The sequence below is a fragment of the Caretta caretta genome, chromosome 3 (assembly GCF_965140235.1).
Source record: "Caretta caretta isolate rCarCar2 chromosome 3, rCarCar1.hap1, whole genome shotgun sequence".
Lineage (NCBI taxonomy): Eukaryota > Metazoa > Chordata > Testudines > Cheloniidae > Caretta > Caretta caretta.
The window spans coordinates 116,460,915-116,485,594 of record NC_134208.1 but is presented as its reverse complement, the minus strand read 5'-3'; the positions used below and the strand labels follow the sequence as shown (position 1 = coordinate 116,485,594).

The window sequence follows — 24,680 nt, the reverse complement described above, 5'->3', positions numbered from 1 at the left end:
TATCACCTTACCAGTAAAATGGTGAATGAAAACTTTTTGATTGCACTTCACTGTTCTAGGGCTGTGTGAAATTCTTAAATTTTTTGTTTGTGAAAATTTTCACAGTTGAATTTCAGGCAATTGTACTCTTACAAAATACTACTTTTTATGATGTTTTCGTGAACAGCATCTGTCAATGTGCTAGGTTGTAGAACCCTCACTGTCTTTGGTAGCACTTATTACATGGGGCTCCTCAGGTGAGTATTATAGTGCCACTTAATTGGTTTTCCTTAAGGCCTGCACGACTTCTGACCTGTAGTGTATCTGTGTCTGTGTCTTTAATGTAAGCTGTTTGGAGTCTGTGATTAGCCAGTGGAATGACCATCTGGAGAGGAAAAGCCAGCTGGATCAGTGGTTGGAGTCAGTGGATCACAAAATTGAACAGCCTTTACAGACCCAGATTGGTCTGAAAGAGAAGTTTTCTCAACTGGATCACTTCCAGGCTATCGTTTCTGATATAGAGGATCACTCTAGTGACCTGCATCGACTCACTGAACAGGCCAAGGAACTATATGAGAAAACTGAGGATGCTTCTATCAAGGAAGCAGCTGAAGAGGAACTGAAAACACAGTTTAGTGACATCACCACTGTGGCCAAGGTAAATGCCTCATAAGAGAAGGCAAACTTTTACATACTTGTTTTAATAAATAGGCTTGTGCTAAGATTTCAGTTCTATTTCAAGTAATAAAAATATTTATACACACTTCTGTAAAATCAACATAGAAGGCAACTAAAGAATCACATCCTAAATAATATACTGCTTGCATATTTATGCTGAAACATAATCGGAGGGCAGCCCTGATATTCAATTTCAATAATTTTACTTGCATGAAAAGCCATGTAGGTGTTGGACTTTTCTTGGCTTTTTTACTTCAGTTATTAAGATAGCGTCTAATTTAATTTGCTGTAATTCACTGGGATGCAATGATTTGTTTCCCTTGGGAAATTAGGGTTATCAGGTGGAATATTTATGACTTTCAAGTAATAAGATCCATATATTTCAAGCTTGAGGTCTTATGTACAATGATATTTCTGCAACTCCTTTTTATTTTTAAACTTTATTTCTTTTTCATTTATTTCCATCATGTTTCACTTGTGTATGTATGGGAAAGAAGGGGGGTGGGCGGTGTTTTACACAAGCACGAGAGAAGAACAAATTGCTTAAATGAACAGAAAACACATATCTATAAAGAAGATGAAGATGAAAGTATCTGTTTTATGGGCCACTGAATATTAGGCATGTCGTAGGGCACATCTTTATGGTCTCTGAGGAAAGAGGATACAAACTGTTTGTTCTTGGACCCCTTGTGCCAATGTCCCTCCCCAAGCTCACCGAGGGAGGGATCTTGGACAGACTGCAGGGGATGCAACCAGGTGCCCAAATAGTGTGTGTGCATGTGTGTGTGTATGTATGTGCAAGGGGGCATATGTGGCAAAGGGGGAGCTCACCCTCCCTCTGGTCTGCCACCTTCCCATTGGTACCCAGGTTAGCTAATTACTCCTATATGCCCCTCCCCACCATCATATTTATACTTTCCAAGCCCTTTCAAAAGCCTCTTGCTCCTGCTAGCTGCCCTCCCTCAGGTGTAGTATAGGAGCTGTGTTTTTTTTAAGGTGATGCAGGTCTGACAAATCATCTGTTTTTAGATCAGGAAGGATTTTTTTTGTGTTGGAACAAATTTTCAGAGGTCTTCTGTTTTTCCCCACCTTCCTTGCAGTGTCCTGGAGGCAAAGGTGGATTGTAAGCAATAGATTCATAAATGTCTAGATTACATTATAGGCCAAAAGGGACCACTGTGACCATCCAGTCTGACCTCCTCTGTAACGCAGGCCATAGAACTAGTTTCTTATTGGATACAATATTTCTTTGTTTTTCCTTCCTGGCCTGAAGCTATGTAAAGTTGCAGCACAGCTGACATGTTTCATCCCTGAGGGGCTTTTAGTGGTAGGTGAATAACCTATATATGTTTCAGTTCTGCCCCGTATACCCTAAATGGGTTGGGACCTGCCTGTCTGAGAGACTACCTCTCTCTCTATGCCATTAAGCCTCAGTTGCAGTCAGCAGAGGTACTCAAATTGGAATTTACTCAATTTAATAAGGAGGGGCCGGCAGTATAACATTTTCCGTAAGTGTAGGCTTGGAAGGATTAGATACTTATTAGTAAATGTTGATAGACTCACCAGACACACACAAACCAATGAAAACATGTTTCTACCAATAATAATAGAAATTTACAAATAGGAAAAATAAGAAAAATGCTGGCTGAGAACTTGTTACAGTTTGATTTAAGGATATTTACTTTGTATATTTTGACATGTGATGCTGACAATTTGTGTTTTAACGGTTAAAAAGCTTTATCTTGACAAATCTCAACATCCACTGTTTTTAAATGGTTATTGTCTGACCCCCGTAACTTCGCACAACTGAAAATTTAAATAAAAAATCCTTTAAACACCAGAATTTTGCCCAACTGTGAAAATTTAAATAAATAAAAATTGAATTCTGCAAGGCTATATAAAATCTAAAAGCCTATGCAAAAGCCTTTATATGGTATATCTTGGCTTTAGTAAGGCTTTTGATACTGTCTCGCATGACTTTTTCATAAACAAATTAGGGAAATACAACCTAGATGGAGCTACTATAAGGTGGGTGAATAACTGGCTAGAAAATCATTCCCAGAGAGTAGTTATCAGTAGTTCATAGTCAAACTGGAAGGGCATATCGAGTGGGGTCCCGCAGGGATCAGTTCTGGGTCCGGTTCTATTCCATATCTTCCTCAGTGATGTAGAGAATGGCACAGAGAGTACACTTATAAAGTTTGCGGACGACACCAAGCTGGGAGGGGTTGCAAGTGCTTTGGAGGATAGGCCAGACTGTGCATCTAAACTACAGCCAGTGAAATGGGATAAGCTTGTTTTTTGGCTTATTGTGACAGCCAGGTTGCTTATTTACAGCGTGAAAGTTGGCAACTTTTGCTCACTCTACCAGAATGCTCTCTAGGTCTACAAGGGAGCACATACTGCTTCAGCACAGCAGCAGCTTTGCCATCCTTTAAAAGGATGTACTGAGTATTCTCCCATTCCCTACAGCCTCCCTATTGGCCGGTGCAGAAGGGAAGCAGGGCCATGGCTTTTCTCTCACTCTTTCCCCTCCTCCTGCATTTTGGGGAAGCTAGTTTCTCCTCTCCTCAACCAAACTGTGTATTTCTTTAAGGCAGAGGCACAATGGGGAAGGGGAGGACCAGGCAAAACATAGCTCTTTACTATGGATAGCTTATAAGGCAATTATTAAAAAGAATACTTTGGAAGCAGCCCTGCAAACAGCGTGCAAAACAGCACCGCAAATGGAAGGGGAGGAGAGACCAAAGATTATGCTACTCCTTAAGCGCACAAATAAGTCCGTTTTCCATGTGATTGACAGGAGAAAATGAGGAAAGTGGAAGACATTGTGAAGGACCATTTGCTATACCTTGATGCCATCCACGAATTCACAGACTGGCTCCATTCTGCAAAGGAAGAGCTGCACCGCTGGTCAGATGCGTCTGGAGATACATCAGCCATACGGAAAAAACTAGCCAAAATTAATGTAAGAAAAGTCAACTGGGCTGGTTTTACTTGTAACTTTGTCCCTGAGCACTGAAACAGGACATGGCTAGAAGTGCTGTGGGATCTAAAGATGTTGGTTTCCCTTTGTTTGTTTGAAATGGGTTGTTACTTTTCACTGAGCTGAGAGTGCACTTGCTACGCCAAACTCTGTTCTCAGCTGCTGTGCCTGTGGTTTAAGTAAAACCAAAACTGAGGTCTTTAGTCACAAGCCCACACTGGAAGCAGCAGCATCATATCAGTGGGCTCAGAGAGGACTTGTGCCTTAATGCTAAGGTTCTCAACCTTTTTCTTTCTGAGCTGCCCCCCCCCCCCATGGTATAAAAACTCTACAGCCCACCTGTGCCACAACAACGGTTTTTCTCAGTATAAAATCCAGGGCCAGCATTAAGTGGTAAGAAGCAGGGCAATTGCCCTGGACCCCACACCACAGGGAGCACCGGGAAGCTAAGTTGCTCAGGCTTCAGCTTCAGGCCTGGGTGTTGGGGCTTGGGCTACAATCCTGCGCAGCAGGGCTTCAGCTTTCTGCCCTGGGCCCTAGCGAGTCTAACACTGGACATGCTTGGTGGACCCCCTGAAACCTGCTTGCGGACCCCTGGTTAAAAACCACTGTCTTAATGGGCCAGTACACAAGCTGCACCACCTTGGTCCTCCGAGTGTGCCTGCCCCATCTGCAGAGCTTTTTGGAGAGGAAACAGAGACAAGGGCAGGGCCCTTACCCTCTGCCACACCGTTTCCTGTTCTGTTAGGGCAATGTGTGCCCTGGGGTGCACAGAGAGACCGATCCCTGCACTTCTCCAAGCACTGTGGAAGTGCTGATGCATGGGACCCGTACAGTGAAGGAGTCTCCTTGCACATTCCCTGCCCCCCTTGAATCTCTGAGGGCCTGTCACCTTCTATGTGTTTATACACTCCAGAGCAAATTATCTATCCCTGCATGCAGTATAAGAGCAGAGTTCACATATATTTGCTGTCAAAACATTTCACTTCAGATGTTCATAGAGGAGTTTTAGACTGCGGCACAGTGTAGGAAGCTGGTCTGGTGGGTAGGTTTTCAGACTGACACTAAAGAGTCCTGAGTTCAGTTCCCACCTCAGTCATAGCCTTATTGTGCCATTTAATCTATCATGTGCCTCTGTTCCCCAATTGTAAAATGGGGAGAGTTCTTCCCTACCTTACAGGGCTGTTGAGAGGATAAATACATGAAAGATTGGGAGGCACTCAGATACTACTGATATTATGGTTGTATACTACATAGATGGCTATATAGAGAGCTGCTTCTTCCATGCTATATTCCCCCCAGGTTATAGTCTTTTCTTGTTCCTATGACAGCGTGTGATCTCATATTTATATATGAAATCAAAATATGACACAACATGCTGTCTCGTGGAAAGTAAGAAATTGTGCAGCCAATAATGGTGCATCACAAATTATGGGCAGAATTGCAAAGCACTCCTGCACTTCACATTTCTGTTTGTATGTCCTTAAAACGATTGGGATCAGCTACACCCTTGCATTTATTGTATTAAAGAGAATATGTTGTTTCCCATTTTAATCTAAAGAAGCTTCTTTGCACTGTCTAAGAAAAGTTGTTTTTCTTCTAGTCTTCTGAAAGTTTGAGTATACTAGCTTCAGAGTCACTCTGTTTAAAGCACTCTGTCTGCTTTGTTATTTTCATTTTATTTTAACCTTTCATTTACATTTTTAGATGGCGTGGGTATTGTGAAAATGTTTTTGTTGAAACTGCTGCTTTGTTCACCACGAAATGCTGGCTGTTACTTCCCCGTAGAATGTGCTGCCCTCCATTTGTAAGCGTTCAGATTTCCAGCTGTAGTGAATCTCACAGCACTTTCAGTTACCATGGCAATGTTCCATTGCAGGAGCTGATAGATTCCAGACAGATTGGTGCAAGCCGCCTAAGCAGAGTTGAGACACTGGCTCCTGCAGTGAAACAGAACACAACTCCCAGTGGGTGTGAACTGCTAGATGCAGAGATGCAGGCCCTGCGCTCGGACTGGAAGCAGTGGGAAGAGAGCATATTTCAAACCCAAAACAACTTGGAGGATATAGTTAGCCAAATGGCCTTGTCGGAGCAGGAGTTCACAGCGCAGGTTGCTCAGCTGGAAAAGGCCCTGCAAAAGTTCACCTCACTTCTTGCAGCCTGCTCTCAAAAGCTGACCCTCCTAGATGGCAAGCAAACTGATAAAGAAATAATTGAATGCTGGCACCAAGAAAAAGTAAGGCCACTTTCTGCTTCTCTAATCCTTTTTTGGTTGTAAATATACAAGTACTCTGTTGAAGAAAACTTCTTACCAGCAAGTGACTGTAATACATAGGCATAGGAAAAGCAGAAAGCTTTGAAATACATTTTTAAATATAAAATTCAAAGCTGAAATCTCTAGTAATGACGTTGTAAACTTTTTTAAAAGGAGTCACAGTGTGCAATGTTTTAATGAAGACATTTCTCTTTGGCCTCCATTGTACAAGGCATAATACATGTTTCTCAGCTCTCCCAACACTGAAAACAGGGCCTTTCAGCAGAGGCAGAAACCAGTGAATGCTAGTTTTGAGTTTTCCTTCCAACTCCCTCAGTATTTCAAGCCACAAAAGCACATGATTGTAGAAATGAGTATTGAATGTTGTGGTTTTCCGTAAGGTCAGTTAGCCATCATAGGCATTATGTTTCCTTGAATTTAATCCTTGCTTTTTGCCAATTTATTCTTCTCATTTCTCAGAACATCTTGGCATTGTGCATTATAAGCTGTCGGCGTATATTTAGAGAAGAGGAATTAGAAGCTAGTATCTACTGGTTAACTGTTCTCTTAACTAGCTCAGCAGTACTACTTCAAGACAGAGAGAGGCAATCGAAACGCTTTTTACCTTCTTACTTCTCTCCGAGGTGATCTTCCACAGCGGAGGCAAAAAGATTCCTGTAGTATTATAACTGTGAATGATATATGCCCCAAAAAAGGTTGTAGAGTGTTTCAGTTTCTGCTGGCTTTGCACCAAAACCGTCCAAGTAGAGTGAGAGAGCCATGTAATGCTTGCACTGTCACTCCTTCACTGAAGATCTGAAATGTTCTAAAACTCCCAGAGATGTTCTTTCTTTAATCTGAGATTATTAATCTCCATCTCCTGCTTCCCTCTCACGTAGTTCCCCTTTCACAGAATTCTCCTCTGATATGCAGATTTACAGTACCAGTATGCAGCATTCAGTACACAGCAGCAGGTCTGATAAGGCTGTAATACCACTTTAAACATTATGGGTATGAATATGCAAAATTCCCCTTGGCTCATACTATTTTTAACCTTGTATTATTACCAACACACCTACAGGAATTACCAGAGATTCTGTGCTTAAAAACCAATATTAAACTCCTTATAATCTCAAGAGACTTCAAAATGTTGCTTGTTAATATTTATACTGTATGCAAATTGTAGCTGAATGTAGTACTTGTCTAATATACTTGCTTTTTTAATAACAAATATGCTGACTTCTAATAATATGTAGAATGCAGAAAAACAGAAGTCTTACTGAGTATGCCTCTACTTTGTAATCTAATTTATAGTAAAAAGTAGGAACCTGTGTACTGAAAATTAGGAGTCCTAAGGAAAATTAATAATGTGGACAAGGGAGAACCAGTGGATATAATGTACTTAGACTTTCAGAAAGCCTTTGACAAGGTTCCACACCAAAGGCTCTTAAACAAAGTAAGCAGTCATGGGATAAGAGGGAAGGTCCTCTTATGGATCAGAACTGGGTAAAAGACAGATGACAAAGGGTAGGAATAAATAGTCAGTTTTCTGAATGGAGAGAGGTAAATAGTAAAAGTCCCCCAAGGGTCTGTACTGGGATCAGTCCTATTCAACATATTCATAAATGATCTGGAAAAAAGAGTAAACACTGAGGTGGCAAAATTTGCAGACAATACAAAACTACTCAAGGTTAAGTTAAGCCCAAAGCGGACTGCGAAGGGCTACAAAGGGATCTCTCAAAACTGGGTGAGTGGGCAACAAGATGGCAGATGAAATTCAATGTTGATAAATGCAAAATAATGCACATTGGAAAACATAATCCCAACTATACGTACGAAATGATGGGATCTAAATTAGCTGTTACCTCTCAGGAAAGAGATCTTGAAGTCATGATAAATAGTTCTCTGAAAACATCAGCTCAATGTGCAGCAGCAGTCATAAAAGATAAAATGTTAGGAAACTTTAGGAAAGGGATAGCTATTAAGACAGAAAATACCATAATGCCTCTATATAAATCCATAGTATGCCCACACTTTAAATATTGCATACAGTTCTAGTCACCCCATCTCAAAAAAGATATATTAGAATTGGAAAATGTACAGAGAAGGGCAACAAAAATGATTAAAGGTATGGAACAGCTTCCATATGAGGAGAGATTAAAAACACTGGGACTTTTCAGCTTGGACTAGAGATGGCTAAGGGGGGGATATGGTAGAGGTCGATACAATCATGGCTGGTGTGGAGACAGTGAATAAGGAAGTGTTATTTACTCCTTCATGTAACACAAGAAGCAGGGGTCACCCAATGAGATTAATAGACAGCAGTTTAAAACAAACAAAAGGAAGTATTATTTTACACAATGCACAGTCAAGCAATGGAACTTGTTGCCAGGGGATGTTGTGATGGCCAAAAAAGAACTGGGTAAGTTCATGGAGAATAGGTCCATCAATGGCTATTAGCCAAGATTGTCAGGGATTCAAACTCCATGCTCTGTGTGCCCCTTGCCTCTGTTTGCCAGAAGCTGGGAATGGACGACAGGGGATGGATCACCTGATGATTACCTGTTCTTTTCATTCTCTCTGAAGCATCTGGCATTGACCACGGGTGGAAGACTGGGTACTGGGCTAGATGGACCATTGGCCTGACCCATTATGGGCATTCTTATACTTTAATAATGATCCAGCCATTTTGGACTTCCTTTGAAGTTATACTGTGACCATAAAAAAGACATGACAGCAATTCCATTTCTGTTGTCTTACATTGACTCGATTATCATGTGTGCTTAGAATTAAAATATCTTTCGTAATTGTTAGTGTTTGTAAGCTCATTCTGGTATCCCAAAGTCAAGCTGTGTTCCTTAGGCAATAGCAATAATAAAAGATCCCACATTTAGAACTTATGTAATAATTCTATTGATATATGATCCAGAATCAAATCCATTTCACTGCCAGAGCAGTGTTGGCTCTGCCGGGCTTTATTTAAATATATACAGTGTAGGTATCTATTGTTCAGTGGTTCTCAACCTGTGGCCCAGTCAGCACACAGTTACGCCCCATGTGACATCCTCAGGGCCATAAAGGTAATATATATACTGTGTGGATGTGGGCCACATAACACAGAGAGAGCTGCATATGTAGCCCACAGTGGTAAATAGGTTGAGAACCACTGGTATAGTCTCTTTCAGTTCATAACTGCACTTTAAAAAAAAACCCAGGTTTCTGCATTTTGGACAGCTTGTGTGTGAAATTATAGTATGCTATTATAAAGATCTTTCAGTGGTGGTAGTGGTAGGTTAATTGAAAATAAAAACTCCTTCAAACATGGATTTGTTAAGTGCAGGGCATTTGTAGTAAATATTCTTTTTTCAGAAGTACTTGTGACATTTCAGAATAGTGAGTCCTACACTGTAGAACTTGAGAAATCCTGTATGTAAGCAATCAGTATTATGATGGCATAATTGTTACTGCTAGAAAATGTCCTCTGCGTATTTTAGTGTAGCATGATAGCTAAAAGAAATAAGCTTACATTAATTTCTAAGCAACATTACCAGTGTGTAAATAAATAAATTAATTCAAATATTATATTGGTATTAGAACATCATTGACAATTTGGGAGTTTCAGTCTTAATAACTGTGGAATCTACTGGTGTTTGAGTGACTCAGAGCAGATATAACCAGTAATGTTGGCATAAATAGTGTAGGTTAGTTAAAGATATGGTGGAAATTTCCTGTGGTGAAGTCAGTTTTTCACAGTTTCAGAATAATCAGAGCTGTAGTTTTGTACACACACGATATTGAAATGCCTTTGGACAGTCATTCTGCTGAGTTTCACTGTATCCAAGTTAATTATAAACAGGTTTCACTAAACTTAATATTACATTGAAGTACTGGTGAGCGATCAAACCACTTTTTTTTTTTAAGATAACAGGATTTTGTGGTTTTCCTTTTCTCTAAAATCTAGAAGGCTTTTCCTGACAGTTCAGCCTTTATTAAAAATATGTGTAATATATTTGAATTTCCTAATTTACAGTACATTACAGGGTAAAAATCTTCATTTACTCACCCACAACCATCCAGATAGAGTTTTTGGTAAGAAGGGATTAGAAAGGAGGCTATCACCGCAGGTTGCTTGGCTATTGTCCATATGCTGTTCTACCAAGCCAGTCAATTGGCTTGTTAGAGTCTTGCAGATATATGAAAGATTTGACATCTTTTACTGCTGATCTATATATTTGGACTTTTGAATAGCCTCTTAGTTTTATTACATCTTGGTGAATATTGCCCAGTAAACAACCTATTCAAAGAGCTGTGCCTTTTCTATCTTTGTAATTGTCCACAAATAGATTGTAAAACTGTCAAATTATTATTTTTTTTTTTTTGTAGTTTAAACTACTTGCTAATTTCTTGAGCAGTAATTCTTGGTTTGCAGATGGTTCACAGATATCCCATTGAGAATATTGTGAATGTACCTGCACCTCTGTCCATATCTGGTCTCGCTCAGGGCACCCCTCACATAATAGGCCTCTTGCCCTTACCTGTGTTGGGGTGGAATCACATGATTCTTTCACTCTTAGACCAGTAACTACTTATCGTCTTGCGGGTTTGACTGGGTTTCATGCATCTGCATTTCTTCCCTTCGGCAACTTGTGGCTAGTGATAAAATGGTCAGCAGCCTTCTTTAAACCAAAGTATTTTGGTTTAGCAGTTGGAACAAAACTGTAGAGAAAAAGAGATTTTTTTTTTAATCAGCAGACAGCCTTCAGACATATTTAGCCTCATCTAAGTTTAGGCTTCATTACTAGCTAAGTTAGATAGACTTTCCTCTAAAGTTATAGGGAGAACACACTTACATTCTCCCCTGTGAGTCTGAGGGTTTCTCAAAAACTCCTCCCCAGCCTGACCAGGAGAGCGGGCTAGTGCCATTAAGACTACTCACTGTGACATTGTACTTTGACACCGCGTTCATTCTCAGTGAATGGTAATCATTAGTCTTGTCACTGTGTGTGGCCTGTGGGTTAAGGTGGTGAAACTCTGCTTCCCTTTCAAAGTCCAATGCATCTATCACTTTTTGGGTTACAGATCAATAACCTGGACCAAACACCCCACATTCATCACACATTCTGCTTATGCATATTTACATAAATTGGACAGTATTGTTTCTATTCTCTGATGGGGTGGTTTAGGCAACTTACCAACAAAAATATATTGCAATTATTAAAGTCAGACGTAGACTTTGAAATTTGCTTTAGGAGAATATTTGAGAAAAAACAGAATTTACGTAAGCATTCACACACAGAAAAACTTGAACACTAAAATATTTTCAGAAGATGAGCATGGTTGGGTAATGAACATGGCTGAATTGAAATTTGCTTTGGAATTCAGGTCAGTATTTTCAGATTAATTCCAGTACTTTCTCAGCCCTAATAATTTTAGCCAAAGGGTAAAATTTTCAAACGTGTCCAAAGTCCCGTTTACAGAAGTGACTTTTTAGGAATTTTTAAAATGGAGCCTAGGCTCCTAATTCGCTTATGTGCTTTTGAAAAATTTACCCAAAATGTTCAAATATGGATACTTAAAGTTAGGTTCCTAAATCCATATTTAGGCACCTAAGTAGAAGCTGACTGTCCAGAAGTGCTAAACACCTGCAAATCCCATTGGAAGTTAATGGAAACAGGATGTGCACAGCACCTTTGAAAATCAGGCAAGTTCTGTTTTGGTGCCTAAATTTGATTTTGGGAGCCTTCTTTTAGGCACCCAGAATTGAAAATATTGGCCAGATCTTACAAAAGAACTGTATATGACAGTATTTCTTTGCAGAAGTACCAAACATTTTGCCCATCTTAACGTTTAAATTATTCTGTGTTGATTTTATTAATTTGTTTATTTAAAAGTGACAGCTCTGAGAAAAAGGTACACATCCCATTTTTCTGAGTAATAGTACAATCTCGCTTTAACACAGCACAAACAATGTAAGGCACACCTCATCTAAATTAGTTGACAACAGTATTGAACAGTCACAATTTCAGTTCTTTTCACAGTGTTCTTTTTCCCCCCCACCAGGAAACAGTGGATGCTCTAACAAAGGCAGAGAATATGACAGAAGAGTTCAAGACTCAATTAAATGACCTTTGTAGATTTTCCAGGGATCTGAGTACCTATTCTGCAAAAGTTTCAGGGTTAATTAAAGAGTACAATAGGTAAGCATTCATCTTATATAAGTTAAACAATACTCTGTGTGTGTAACATATACATTTTGATCTAGGATACCATAAGTTAGAAATTCACAAGTAAACAGTGGATTATTTACTGATTGCCTTAAACTTGATGGTAATAAAGGTTGAAAAAATTGCCAATTATTTTTTTAAGGCCTTGATTGAGTCATAAGACTCAGCTTTGAATGGTTAAGAATTGGCACTGTGAATGACAACAGATAGTCATTGGGTCAGAGACAGAGAGTGAAAATAACTCTATAGCCTGGTGATTTGGACACTCACCAAAAATGTGGGAGAATCGAATTCAAATCCCTGCTTCAATGATTATTTAATTGTTTATACGAAGTGGGAAAGTTTCCACAGGAGAGATTGAGAGAATATCCCATAATCTAGTGGCTAGGACACTCTCCTGCAGGGTAGGAGACCCAGGTTCGCATCCCTTTTTCACATCAGGCAGAAGAGGGTGTATCGGGGTGTACCAACTCCACACTGGGCTGCTGGGGGCAGACCAATCATTTTGGGCCCAGGTGGCCATGCCCCATTTCCTCTCCTGCACATGCTCCAGGTGGAGAAGCCAGATAAAAGGAGCCAGCACAGCTCAGTTGGGGTGGGCAACAGAGGAGGAAGGACGTACATTGCTGGTTCCTGCAGTGCTTCTAGCGGTAGAGCCTGACTACGCTCCAGAAGACTTGCCGATGGCGGAGACTGCTGGGAAGCCAAGCCGCCACCTGCTGAGGAGGCTGCTGCCTGCTCTGTGTCCCAGCCCAGAGGGAAGTAAGTCCTACAGACTATTTGTTTGTTTTGCCCCACCGAGGGGCCATAGACTGACTGATGTTTTCCCCTGTCCAGGGGGCTAATTCACCAACTGCCACTGCTGGCCCAGCTGGGAGGTTGCAGGGCTCCAGACTGGTTGTTTTGTTTTGTCCGTCCAGAGACCACGGACTAGTTCATTAAGTGACCCCTGTTGGGGGCCCGAGACCCACTTGGATGAAATCACCCACTTAACAGGGAATTCTGACAACAGGGTGATGGGGTAAACAGGGAAGGGAAGCTGGAGGCTTGGGCCAGCGCCACAGAGCTCCGAGGCCGACACATTGAAGGGACGATGTTATGAGTGTGGCCAGAAGGGACATTTCAGATGGCACTGACCTTTCATGGACTGCAATTATGGCCAGGTCTGGGTAGCAGGTTCTCGGGCCTGGCAAAAATGCTCACCAAAACTGATAGTCCCTATGCAGGTCAGTGGCACTCCAGTATCCAGTCTTATTGACTTGGGTTGCAGCCAGACTCTCATATGGGCCAATCTGGTGAAGTCGCTGGACTGGACAGAAGTCCTATATACCTTCAGTACATCCACAGGTATGTACAACTATCCGCCACCACTAAGGTAAAGCTAACGGTGAGCAGTCTCAAGGAGACATACCGGATCGGTCTGGACAAAAAGGTGGCATATCCCGCAGTCCTAGGTCAAGACCAATGTTCCCTCTAATTTTTAAGAGGCTGTGTGCGCAAAAAATTTCTTCTGTGCCGCCACCGAAGGAAAAAAAAAAAGAAGCCGCTGAAGTCGGAGTGCGCGCGGTGTTTCGCCATGTGTGCGGGGTTTAAGATCTGTGTGCACGCGCACAGCTTAGGGGGAACAGTGGTCAAGACTGGTCCTGGTTTAGGGAGATCCTGCAAGAATGGGTGCGCCGTCCATTGGCAGAAACAAACTAGTGGCCATGGGTGAGGGGATTCCTAGGCCAGAAGGAAGAAGAAGGACGAGACGAGAGACCCTCCTGCCCTGCAAAAGGCCCCGGACCACGCCCTGCAGGAGGGGAGATGCTGGAAGTGAAGCGGGAATGACTGATGGGGACTTCCTGAGACAACAAAGAGAAGACCCCACCCTGAGTCGTGTGTGGGAGCAATTGACCCCAACCGAGGAGGAAGGGGATGCCAATCCACAGACACCCCAGGGACCGCGCTTTGAGGTCCATGATGAACACCTTTACTGGATGACCAAGAACCCGCAAACGCAAGAAGTGATCCAACACTGGTGCCGTGTAAGTTCTGGCGTGACCTGCTGCAGTTGGTGAGAGAAGACCCCACACCAGGTGGCCCTTAGGTTTTTCTGGCCCGGCATCCATAGGGAAGAGAGTGACTTGTGTGTCTACTGCCCAGAGAGCCAAAGGCCCAGTCCCAGAGGGATACCCAAGGCGCCCCGATCCCCCACCCAGTGGTAGGAGTGTCATATGAGAGGATAGGCATGGACCTAATTGGGCCCTTCGAGAAGAGCGGCTCGGGGTTCCGCTACATATTGGTGGTGGTAGACTATGCAACCTGATACCCTGAGGCTGCGACTGCAACTGTCATAGCAAAGGAACTCTTGAAAATGTTTGCCCAAGTCGGGATACCAAAAGAGATACTGACAGATTGGGGCGCCAACTTTTCATATCGACTCATGGCGAAGCTATGCAAGCTACTAAACATCCAGGCCCTGAAGACTTCTGTCTGTCATCCCCGGACCGATGGCTTAGTCAAGAGTTTTACTGGGACCTTGAAATCAATGCTCTGTAAATTCGTGGAGGACGACCCACAACATTGGGATAAACTGTTACCTGACTTGCCGTTCACAATACGGGAGGTACCCCAAGTGTCTAAGGGGTTCTCTCCATTTGAACTGTCTTTCGGGAGGCAACCCAGGGGGATCCTGGACCTCCTTCACAAGACCTGGGAGGAACAAGAGTCCCGAGTTACCGGGTCAGTTACATATATGTTACAGCTGCGGGAGTACCTTAAGAGGCTCGGAGGGTTTGCCCACGATAATCTAATGAAAGCCTAACAGATCTGAGACAGAGATACACCCAGGGCACCCATCTCCAGACCTTCAAACCCAGTGATTGTATCTTGTTATTACTCCCCTCATCTGAGTCCAAACTGTTAGCCAAATGGCAGGGACCATTTGAAGTGGTCCGAAGGGTGAGACTGGTAGATTACGAGGATGGTGACACAATATTAGAGTGTACCACATCAACCTCTAAAGGCCTGGAGGGCCCAGAAGGGTATGCTAATTGCACCTTACCTGGCTGACCCTGAATTAGGACCAGACGCATTGAACCCCCCACCCCCATCGACACAGCAATGGTCATCGGGCAGGAGCTCAATGAAGAACAATGACAACAACTGCAACGACTGACCCAGTCCTTTCCAGCTGTTCTATCACCCCATCCCGGATGGGCAAAGATGGCATACCATCACATAGCTACGAGCCCAGGACAGAGGGTGCGAGATCATCACCGGTCATTGCCCTGGAAGATGCGGGGGATCGTCAAAGAAGAACTTGAGGTGAAGCTAGCCTTGGGGGTCATGGAAGAGTCCCATAGTGAGTGGAGAAGTCCTGTTCTAAAACCAGACTGGTTCACAAGGTTCTGCATAGATTTTCAAAAAGTAAATGCGATCTCCTGCTTTGATGCATACCCTATGCTATGGGTAGAAGAGATTCTGGAACAGTTGGGGAATGCCGAGCTCATATCTACTCTCGATCTAACAAAGAGATACTGGCAAATTCCCCTGACTCCTGCTTCCCAGGAGAAGACAGCTTTTGCCATACTGTTCGGCCTCTTCCAATTTATGACCATGCCATTTGGGCTACATGGGGCCGCTGTGACCTTTCAGAGGCTTATGGAACAGCTACTGCGGCCACACGAGCAATATGCAGCGGTCTATATCGACGATATAGTGATATACAATACCAGCTGGGATGACCATCTTAGACATCTCACTGGGGTGCTGCAAGCCCTTAGAGGGCTTGGCCATCAATCTGGCTTTTCCAAGTGTCACCTAGAACAAAAGGAGGTAACATATCTGGGATACACGGTGGGGTGGGGCAGCTGTGCCCACTCATGGATAAGGTCTAAGCCCTGAGAGACTGTCCAACCCCCACGACCAAGAGGCAGATGAGACAGTTTTTGAGCTTGGCCGGCTACTACAGACGTTTTCTTCCAGCGTTTGCCACATTAACAGCACCCCTAACAGACCTGATGAAAAACTCAATCCAAGAGAGTACAGTGGTCTAGGGACTGCGAATACGCTTTCCAGACCTTGAGGAGGTGGTTAAGTCAGGAGCCAGTCATTTTTCACCCAGATTTTTCAAAAAGGTTTATACTCCAGACCAGTGCTTCAGAGGTAGGCCTTGGAGCAGTCCTGTCGCAAGAGCATGAGGGGGAGGAGCACCTGATGCTCTATCTGAGTGGAAGGTTATTCCATCATGAGACAAGCTACTCCACAATAGAAAAAGAGGGACTGGCTGTGAAATGGGCTGTTGAAGCCCTATGGTACTACCTGTTGGGGAATCCCTTCCAACTTTTCACAGGTCATGCATCCCTGCGATGTCTCCATTCTATGGAAAGAAAACTAATGCCAGGATTATGAGATGGTACCTTGCCCTCCAACCCTACCAATTGGAGGTACTTCACCACCTGGGCCAAGCCCACGCAAATGCTGACTTCTTTTCCTGGGTAGGAGGGAGGGAGGAGAGGACAGGACGGGGGGCAACTGTCTGATCTGGACTTGAGGGGGAGGGTGTGTGATGGGGTGTACCAATCCCACACTTCGCCGCTGGGGGCGTGCCAATCATTGTGGGCCCAGGCGGCCATGCCCCCTTTCCCTTGCTGTGCATGCTCCAGGTGAAGAAGCCAGATAAAAGGAGTCAGTCCAGCTCAGTCAGGGTGGGTGCCAGAGGAGGAAGGATGTACACTTCCAGTTCCTGCGACGCTCCTGGTGGTAGAGCCTGAAGACCTGGACTACGCTCCAGGTGACTTGCCAACAGCAGAGACTGCTAGGGAAGCCAAGTCGCCACCCGCTGAAGTGGCTGCTGCCTGCTCTGTGTCCCAGCCCAGAGGGAAATAAGGCCTACAGACTGTCGGTTTTGCGCCACCACAGGGCTGCAGCCTGATTGCTGCTTTGCTGTGCCCAGGAGGCTAATTCACCAAGTGCTGGGGGCTGCAGGGCCCTAGACTGTTTATGTACCTGCCCAGGGACTGCAACCCAATTGCTGCTAGGTACTGTTGCCTGTCCCCCCTGCTGTTTGTTTCTGTTGTCTGCTCAGAGACCATGGACTAGTCGGTTAAGTGACCCTGTCAGGGCCGAGACCCACTTGGCCGAAATCACCCACATAACAGGGAATCCTGACGACAGGGTGTACCAAGCCAGCAATAGGCTGACGGGGGCACCCCAACTTGACACACACGGCCCCCATCACAGAGGGAATTGAACTTGGGTCTTCCACATGCCAAGTGAGTGCCTTGAACACTTAGCTAAGAGTTATAAGGATGGCTGAAGCATCACCACTGGCCATTTTGTAAACAGTACCTAAATTCTGGGGGGGGGGAGTGGCCAAAACTACTTAGTGAATTGCTGTTGAATTCATGAAGAGGTTCTAGTCTACCACAATCTCATTATTTTTTTTTTGGTGAACAAACTATTCATGTGGAAAAAGTCACCCAGCTCTAGCAAGGGTATTACTCATCAGAATGAGCCCTGGGAAAAATCTGTGACTCAGCATCACAATTCCTCCCCTGCTTTTCCTTTTTTCCTGGGAGGAATTAAGTTGCAACAGCTCTTTCCCTGCTCATTTTACTCCCTCCTCCCTGGCCGCTCTCACTTTGGCTCAGCTCTGCTGGCCAGTGCAGTTTGGGGGTGGAGCCAAGGCTCTGCTCACTCCCTCTTACTTGCTTTTGGTGGTGGGAAGTATGCACTCTAGACCTGTTAGGTTTTGCAGGAGGTGGTGGCTTTTTCCCCCCGTGGCCATATAAGATAAGAACACAATCTAACCCTAAACAAATTGTTCAGTTGCTTTTAGTCTCAAAGTATATATAATATGAGTCTTGGTGTAATACCTGTGGAAATGCCTATTTCATTGTATCTAATTGAATCTCCCATCCCCCCCTGTTTTCATTTAACTCCGTAAAATGACAAACTCAGCCTCTGTCTACAAGCTTCAAAGGGCTGTCAGAATAAAGAGCAGGTTTTGCAGCAGAGATTCCGGACAGCTTTCAGGGACTTCCAACAGTGGCTGGTCAGTTCAAAAATCACCACTGCCAAATGTTTTGACATGCCTCAAAATATCAATGAAGCACTGACAAGTCTACAGAAAATACAGGTAATTGCACCAGAATCAGATACTGATTTAAGAGGGACATGATTAGCTTAAAACCAACACATCGGTCTGAATTTTGTTTACTTACTATTTTTAGTTTACTGTTGTTACAGCAAGACTAATTATGACTATAAGTGAGAAGGACTAGAGAATTATTTTTTTTTCTCTGTTTGGTTTGTTTATTTTGTGGATAGCCATTTTCACTATTTTCCACATTGTAGGATATGTCTACACTGTAAACACAGGGTGTGATTACAGCCCAAACTCACAGACCTGAGCAAACTTTACTCTAGCTAGCTCAAATCTCAGTAGTGCAGGAGTGACCTATCCAGGGTTTTGGATAGGCTTGTTCAGCCTGCGCAGAAACCCATTCTGCCAGAGCTTCACCATTTGGGGACCCAAGCCAGCTAAATTAATGTTAGCTCAGGTATGTCAGCTTGAGCCACAGTCACACTGTGCGATTAAATTTAGACCTACTCATAGTCAGTTTCCTCCATCCATCTGGGTCTTTCACACAGTGACACAGAGGAAACATATGTTTTAAAAATAGGAAAATGTTTGTAAAACAACAACACAAAATGGAAGGCAAGACCATTATGTGGTACCTGAAACTATTTCAAAGTAATAGTTTCTGCAAACTTTTCATCATGTACGAATATAATCTTTATAATGTAAGTAAAGGGACCACAAACATGCCAGCAGGCAATTGTATATTTTTCAGTTAAAGGTAATACTAATCCTTCTTCAATAGTTTATCTGCAGATTCCAAGTCCCAAAAGAGATAATTTTCCCCTTGGAATTGTACTTAAAATTTTGCTTACTGTTGGATTAATGTCTCCACTTTTTCATCGAAGGAATCCCACTTTAGGAGAAAATTATTTGGCTGTTTCTGGTAATGATGTTTGGGAATAACAGAAATGTCAGCCCATTTGTCATTCGAGCAGTGACAAGCAATTTTTATTCATCATGAAAACCTTGCATGATTAAAATAACCATTTGCTCACCTTCTGCATAAATTCATGATTGCTATGCACAGTATACACATTCTACATAAAAGAACTTCTGCTCATACTTCCTGGCATTTCTCAAGAAACCACGTTCACTTTCATTCCTTAATCCCTCCAACAGTTAGGAATCCATTAGCCTGTTTGATGTCAGTAAACGTTCATAGGTTCATAATGTAAAACTTCCATTGACCTCAGTGGGGCTAGGTTTTCACTCACAGATTTTGGAGACAGAAGGGGCCATTCTGATCATCTAGTCTGACTTCCTGTGTAACACAGAACTTCACCCATTAATTTTTTGCATTAAGCCCATAACTTCTTAATCTGGAAGTAATTTGGTAAGGTAATTGTGAACCAGAAGCTTTATATTATGGCAATTCTGATCATCATCATCATAATATCTGTAGTTATATATTTCCTTTCAATCCAAAGATTCACAAAATACTTTTACAATTATACACAGAAATTTCACCCATAACTGAAATACAGGTACTTCTGAGGTGGAATTTGAAATATCCACATTATGCAATAGCTCCATGAAGTGCAGAATACCTTGAATTGTGGAAGTAACTAAGGAGAATGTAACTACCACAATTAGCGTTTGTCCCGAATAGCAGGGTTATGTGGCCTATGTGGTTATTGAAGATTCCAAGTGAGTTACACTGTATGTGTCATCTCAAAGATGATCTCTCCAGTAGCAAAGTAACTCAGACCACCATGCCTGGGTATTCGTTCAATATCTACTCTGAGCAAAGTCTACCTGCCGCCTACTGAATCCCTAGTATTGCTTCTTGCAACACATTGAGATTTTCAAAGCGGTATCCTATCCCAGTAAAGAATGGGTCATTTTATGAATTCTCACACAGTCCGAGCTTGTTAGTATCCCTTTCGTTTAGGCTCGTGGTACCTCTGGTCTAGGTTGTTGCTGTCCCTAAAGCCTCTGATTTTTACTGGGTATAAAGTGGAATGCATTTAAACAAACATGAGTTGGTGTGATTGTGAAAACTCTTTCTGCACATTATCTATAACATTATCTATCTAATTGGCTAATTTCTTTTGCCAAGGAATCCTTATCTGAAAGTGAAAATGGCCAGCGTAAACTAAACATTGTGGTGTTCAAGGGAGAATTGCTGAGCACTATTCTGCCCCAAGAAAAGGCTAACGTTATCCAGGCCAAAGTTGTTACTGCTAAAGAAGACTGGAAAAATTTTCTCTCCACCCTGCACCAGAAGGAATCTGCTTTGGAGGTATGGAGCCAGTCAAACAGGAAATGGATTGAATAGAAACCTTTTCTTTTCTTTTCTTTTCTTTTCTGATTACATGCATCTTGATAGACTGAGTGCTTTACATTTCTTGTTACTGAGGAAGGTCAGCTTTGCTGTCTGGTTCTTTGCTCATGTGCTCAGGGTCTAATTGATCACCCATATGTGACATCAGGAAGGAATTTTTCCCTAGGTCACATTGGCAGTGGCTTGTGGGGCATGGGGGAGTCGCCTTTCTCAACAGCATGGAGTGTGGGTCACTTGCTGGGTTTAAGTGGGTTTTATTGTGTCTCGGTCCCTCCTATTCTCTGCCTATCACATATAATAGTTTAATCTCCTGTGGGCTGTAATATTTTGGCCTAATTTTGGTTGAGATTTAGTGTACAGATGCTGGGTGGTGGTAGTGGCCTGTGATAGACAGTATGTCAGACTAGATAATGTGGTTCTCCCTTCTGGCCTTGGAATCTATGGCTCTATGATGACTAGTTCTAAGTGCCCCTAAATGATGCAACTGGAAAATGGCTAAGCTCAGAGGGTCAGATTCTGTCACCCTTTCTCCTATTGAGTAGTTCTTTACCAAACAAGTCATCCCATTAATTTAAATATCATAGCTCACATAGTGATGTGCTAGTCAAGATAGAGGATGTGGAATCTGACTCAACCTCAGCAGTTGGAGCTTCATCCAATACACCAAATAGCTAAGGTGCATGAAAATACATTGTTTTAGTGCAAGACTCTGATACCCTTGCTCCATGAGTAGTTTGACTGATTTAAATGGGCCAGCTCAAATAGTCTTACTCGTGTTTAGTAGTACCTTGCTATCAGAATCTGGGCCTTCATGCAATCACTAGACCAAGTTTGTCCCACTGAAACGTAATTAAGATTTACCCAAGCAAATATTTTAATCATAGATACAATGTGACACCACAGTAGTCTGCGCCTTTCAAAAGGTCTTATTCAAGTAGCATAGTTTTTATCCTGGGGAAGGATAGCTCAGTGATTTGAGCATTGGCCTGCTAAACCCAGGGTTGTGAGTTCAATCCTTGTGGGGCCGTTTGGTGATCTGGGGCAAAAATTGGGGATTGGCCCTGCTTTGAGCAGGGGGTTGGACTAGATGACCTCCTGAGGTCCCTTCCAACCCTGGTATTTTATGATTCTATGAAAGATGTTTCTTTTCTAACACAGTATACTTCAAGTCCAGAAGGGGCCATGACACAGAACTTAAAACTGGATGATCATAACATAGGCCATAAAATCTCTCCCAGTGATTCCAGTTTCAAGCCCCTAACTTCTAGTTGAGACAGAAAATATCTTTTAGGTCAGTTTTAAATTGCATTGACAGGAAATGTAGGAAACTCTTTGGGCCAGATCCTCACCTCTTGTAAATCAGCACCAAAGACAATGATTTAGGCCTTCTTTGTCTCAGAGTGGATGTGTGGGGAGATGTCACGCAGTACAGTGGACGCATCCTGTGCTGTTCTCACATGGACGGGGATTAATCCTTCTAAACCCAGAAGTTTCAGTCCCATATCCTAAATCTTTCATTCTGAAGTGAATGAAAAGAAAATTAGTCAAAAAAAAAAATAGAGAAAACTAAACTACTTGAATTATGCTGGTTAGAGCTTTTTCATCCACATTGATTGTTTTAGATATTCTCCTCTCAGCCAATGGAAGGAGTCCACAGGAAAAATATGCAGTCAGCAAGGGCTTTTAAAGGCTTATTTGTAAGGACTTGAAAGTAAAGCAAATTACAATCAGAAAGTAATGGTTCAGCTAAGCTCTTGGCTGTGAAGATGTCCTTTTTAAAATCATTTTCCCCACTCTGGATCCCAAACTTAGCCTTCCTCCTGATCATTTGTGCAGGGTTGGAGAGAAAGCAGAGCTGAAATGAACCCTTCACACCTTAGCATACCTGTGTATGCATACCTCTGGGTTTGGGTTATAGTTTGCATAATAACATTGCAGCAAACTTAGTCATGCACTGACTTTTTTTTTTAAATGTGCACATCACGTCTCCACAGAACTTAAAGATCCAGATGAAGGACTTTGAAGCAAGTGCTGAGCCTCTCCAGGACTGGCTGAACACAACTGAGAAGATGATGCAAGAAAGCAGTAGTCGACTGCATGACCTCCCTGCAAAGAGGAAAGAACAACAAAAGTTACAGGTGATAAGGGCCTAAAAACACATCCAGCCATCCCTAGCCTGGTTTCCTGTGTCATGAATTCCTAATAAATGCTTGATCATGCTGGCACCCTGATCTCCAGCTAAAGGCCGCATCCAGTTTTGGGGCTTACTTCAATCTTCAGGCAGATTTTGTGTCTCAGCACTTCTTGATGACATGTGTTGTTTCCTTTCTGTGTCTGTATCATGCACAAAATGATCAACTGTTGCCTTTTTTTAAGATGCTTGCTGATGGCCAGGGCATGAATTTCCATGTTAACAGGGCTGCTTCCTTTCTTTTTTGCTTGCTCTTTTGCACCCGCACTTAATAGTAACATGCTTGTGCTTTACAGTCTGTCCTTGAGGAAATAAGCTGCCACGAGCCTCAGCTCAACAGGCTAAAAGAAAAAGCTCAGCAGCTGTGGGAGGAGCAAGCTGCCAGCAAAAGCTTTATGCGCAGAGTGTCTCAGCTATCTTCTCAATACCTAGCTCTAAGCAATCTAACCAAGGTAATGCACCCCCACTGTGTGCGCTTTCCAGCAGTTCTTGTGAATGTGACAAGTGAAAACGAATGGTTGAATTCTGAAGTATCGCAACTGTCCTGCTGCTGTATTGTATGGTATGTCTGCTCTATCCTATGTCTGAGGCTTGTGGTATAGAGGGGAAAGGTGTGTGTGGATCGTTTACCTGATTGAACACTGCGCAAATTGTTTTTTCCAATGCACTGGTCTGAGAAGAGAAACTGAGAGTCCACATACATGGGATATAATTCCTTCCCTCCCCCCTGCCCCCCGCAAAAAATGGTAGTTTGCGGGGAGTTATGTTTTAAATGAAACAAATTTGGATGTTTTGAATGAAAAAAGCAAGCCATGATTTATGACATTTAGGATAATTTAGTTTGATAATCAGTATCTCCAGGAGCATGTACGGTAATTATTTTTCAAAACTTGGGGATATTTTATACAGAATCACAATACTGAAATGTTGCTAATACTTAACCAGTCCTCATATTAAAGCTTAATATCTCCATTATGAATTTCTGTGTCTAGAAGTTGGTAGATTGGTTTCAGCATTTTTAAAAAGCATTTGTTAGCTGTTAGGGGCTTTTGAGTTATCAGAGCGAGGTAGCATTCTGTAGTGGGCACTGGATTGAAGCTGGGAGACCTGCATCTTTTTCCCATCTCTCCCACTGACATGCTGTGTGACATTGGGCAAGTCAGCTCACCACTGTGTGCCTCCCTTTCCCCTCTTACCTTCTGTCTTCCTTGTCTATTTGAATTGTAAGCTGTTTAGAACAAGGACTATATCACTCCTGCAATGCCTATCATGGTGGGGCCTTGATCTCAGTTGGAGATCAAGCAGGCACTACTGTAATATAAACAATTATGAATTAGAAGTGTTTTATTGGAGACCATTTAATATGAGACCATTTAATAAAGTATCTCATTTCTATTTTTAATAATTACTAGTTTGTTAATTTGTCAACTAAGTGTACACAAATAGAGAAATATGAAACATATAGTCATATAATATACAAAAATATTGTATATAGGGCCATATCATGCTCCTCATGATAAAAAAAAAAAACCAAAGGAAGGGAAAAGGAGTATGGGGAAATTCTCACAAGTTGAAACTAATGGAATTCCTTGCATATCTTAAAATCAGAGACTGGGAGTTTGTGGCATGTCACACACCCTGGCTCTATGTACCTTCTTATACGGGGCAATCCCAAAGATCTGGACCCAAAGCGTCAGCAGGGTACCAGTGCTTGCACAGAGCTGTGAGATGCGTGTGCTCACACTGTGTACTGCCCGCAGTTCCTAAGTGATCTTCAGGGGCAGCCCTGTACGGAGTGTGTTGAAATAATTCAGTCCTGAGGCCATGAAGGTATGGATAAGGTAAGGCAAGCTCCATATGCGGAAGAAAAGGGTGTAAGAAAATGGAAATAGGCCTAACAAAAACCAATAGCTGGAAACTGAAGTGAGACAAATGCAAATGAGAAATTATGTGC

General features: G+C 42.6%; 1 protein-coding gene and 1 long non-coding RNA gene across 14 annotated transcripts in view; one reads left to right on the top strand and one right to left on the bottom strand.

Annotated features, from left to right (window-relative positions):
* The window catches only part of LOC125634047 (uncharacterized), a 69,575-nt gene extending 58,751 nt beyond the window's left edge, over positions 1-10,824 (bottom strand). Inside the window, exons 1-2 of the long non-coding RNA XR_007355773.2 lie at positions 10,748-10,824; positions 10,433-10,613 (exon numbers count right to left, since the gene is read on the bottom strand). This is a non-coding gene — a long non-coding RNA (uncharacterized LOC125634047). The remainder of the gene's footprint in view (positions 1-10,432; positions 10,614-10,747) is intronic.
* The window catches only part of SYNE1 (spectrin repeat containing nuclear envelope protein 1), a 499,708-nt gene that overhangs the window by 243,544 nt on the left and 231,484 nt on the right, over positions 1-24,680 (top strand). For 12 of the 13 annotated variants that reach the window (XM_075126812.1, XM_075126813.1, XM_075126819.1 and 9 more), the window contains 8 exons: positions 328-637; positions 3,461-3,625; positions 5,523-5,879; positions 11,958-12,094; positions 18,068-18,245; positions 20,311-20,493; positions 22,530-22,673; positions 23,023-23,178. In XM_075126812.1, the coding sequence (XP_074982913.1) occupies positions 328-637; positions 3,461-3,625; positions 5,523-5,879; positions 11,958-12,094; positions 18,068-18,245; positions 20,311-20,493; positions 22,530-22,673; positions 23,023-23,178 (1,630 nt within the window). The remainder of the gene's footprint in view (positions 1-327; positions 638-3,460; positions 3,626-5,522; positions 5,880-11,957; positions 12,095-18,067; positions 18,246-20,310; positions 20,494-22,529; positions 22,674-23,022; positions 23,179-24,680) is intronic. The other variant, XM_075126818.1, reaches the window with a different exon arrangement.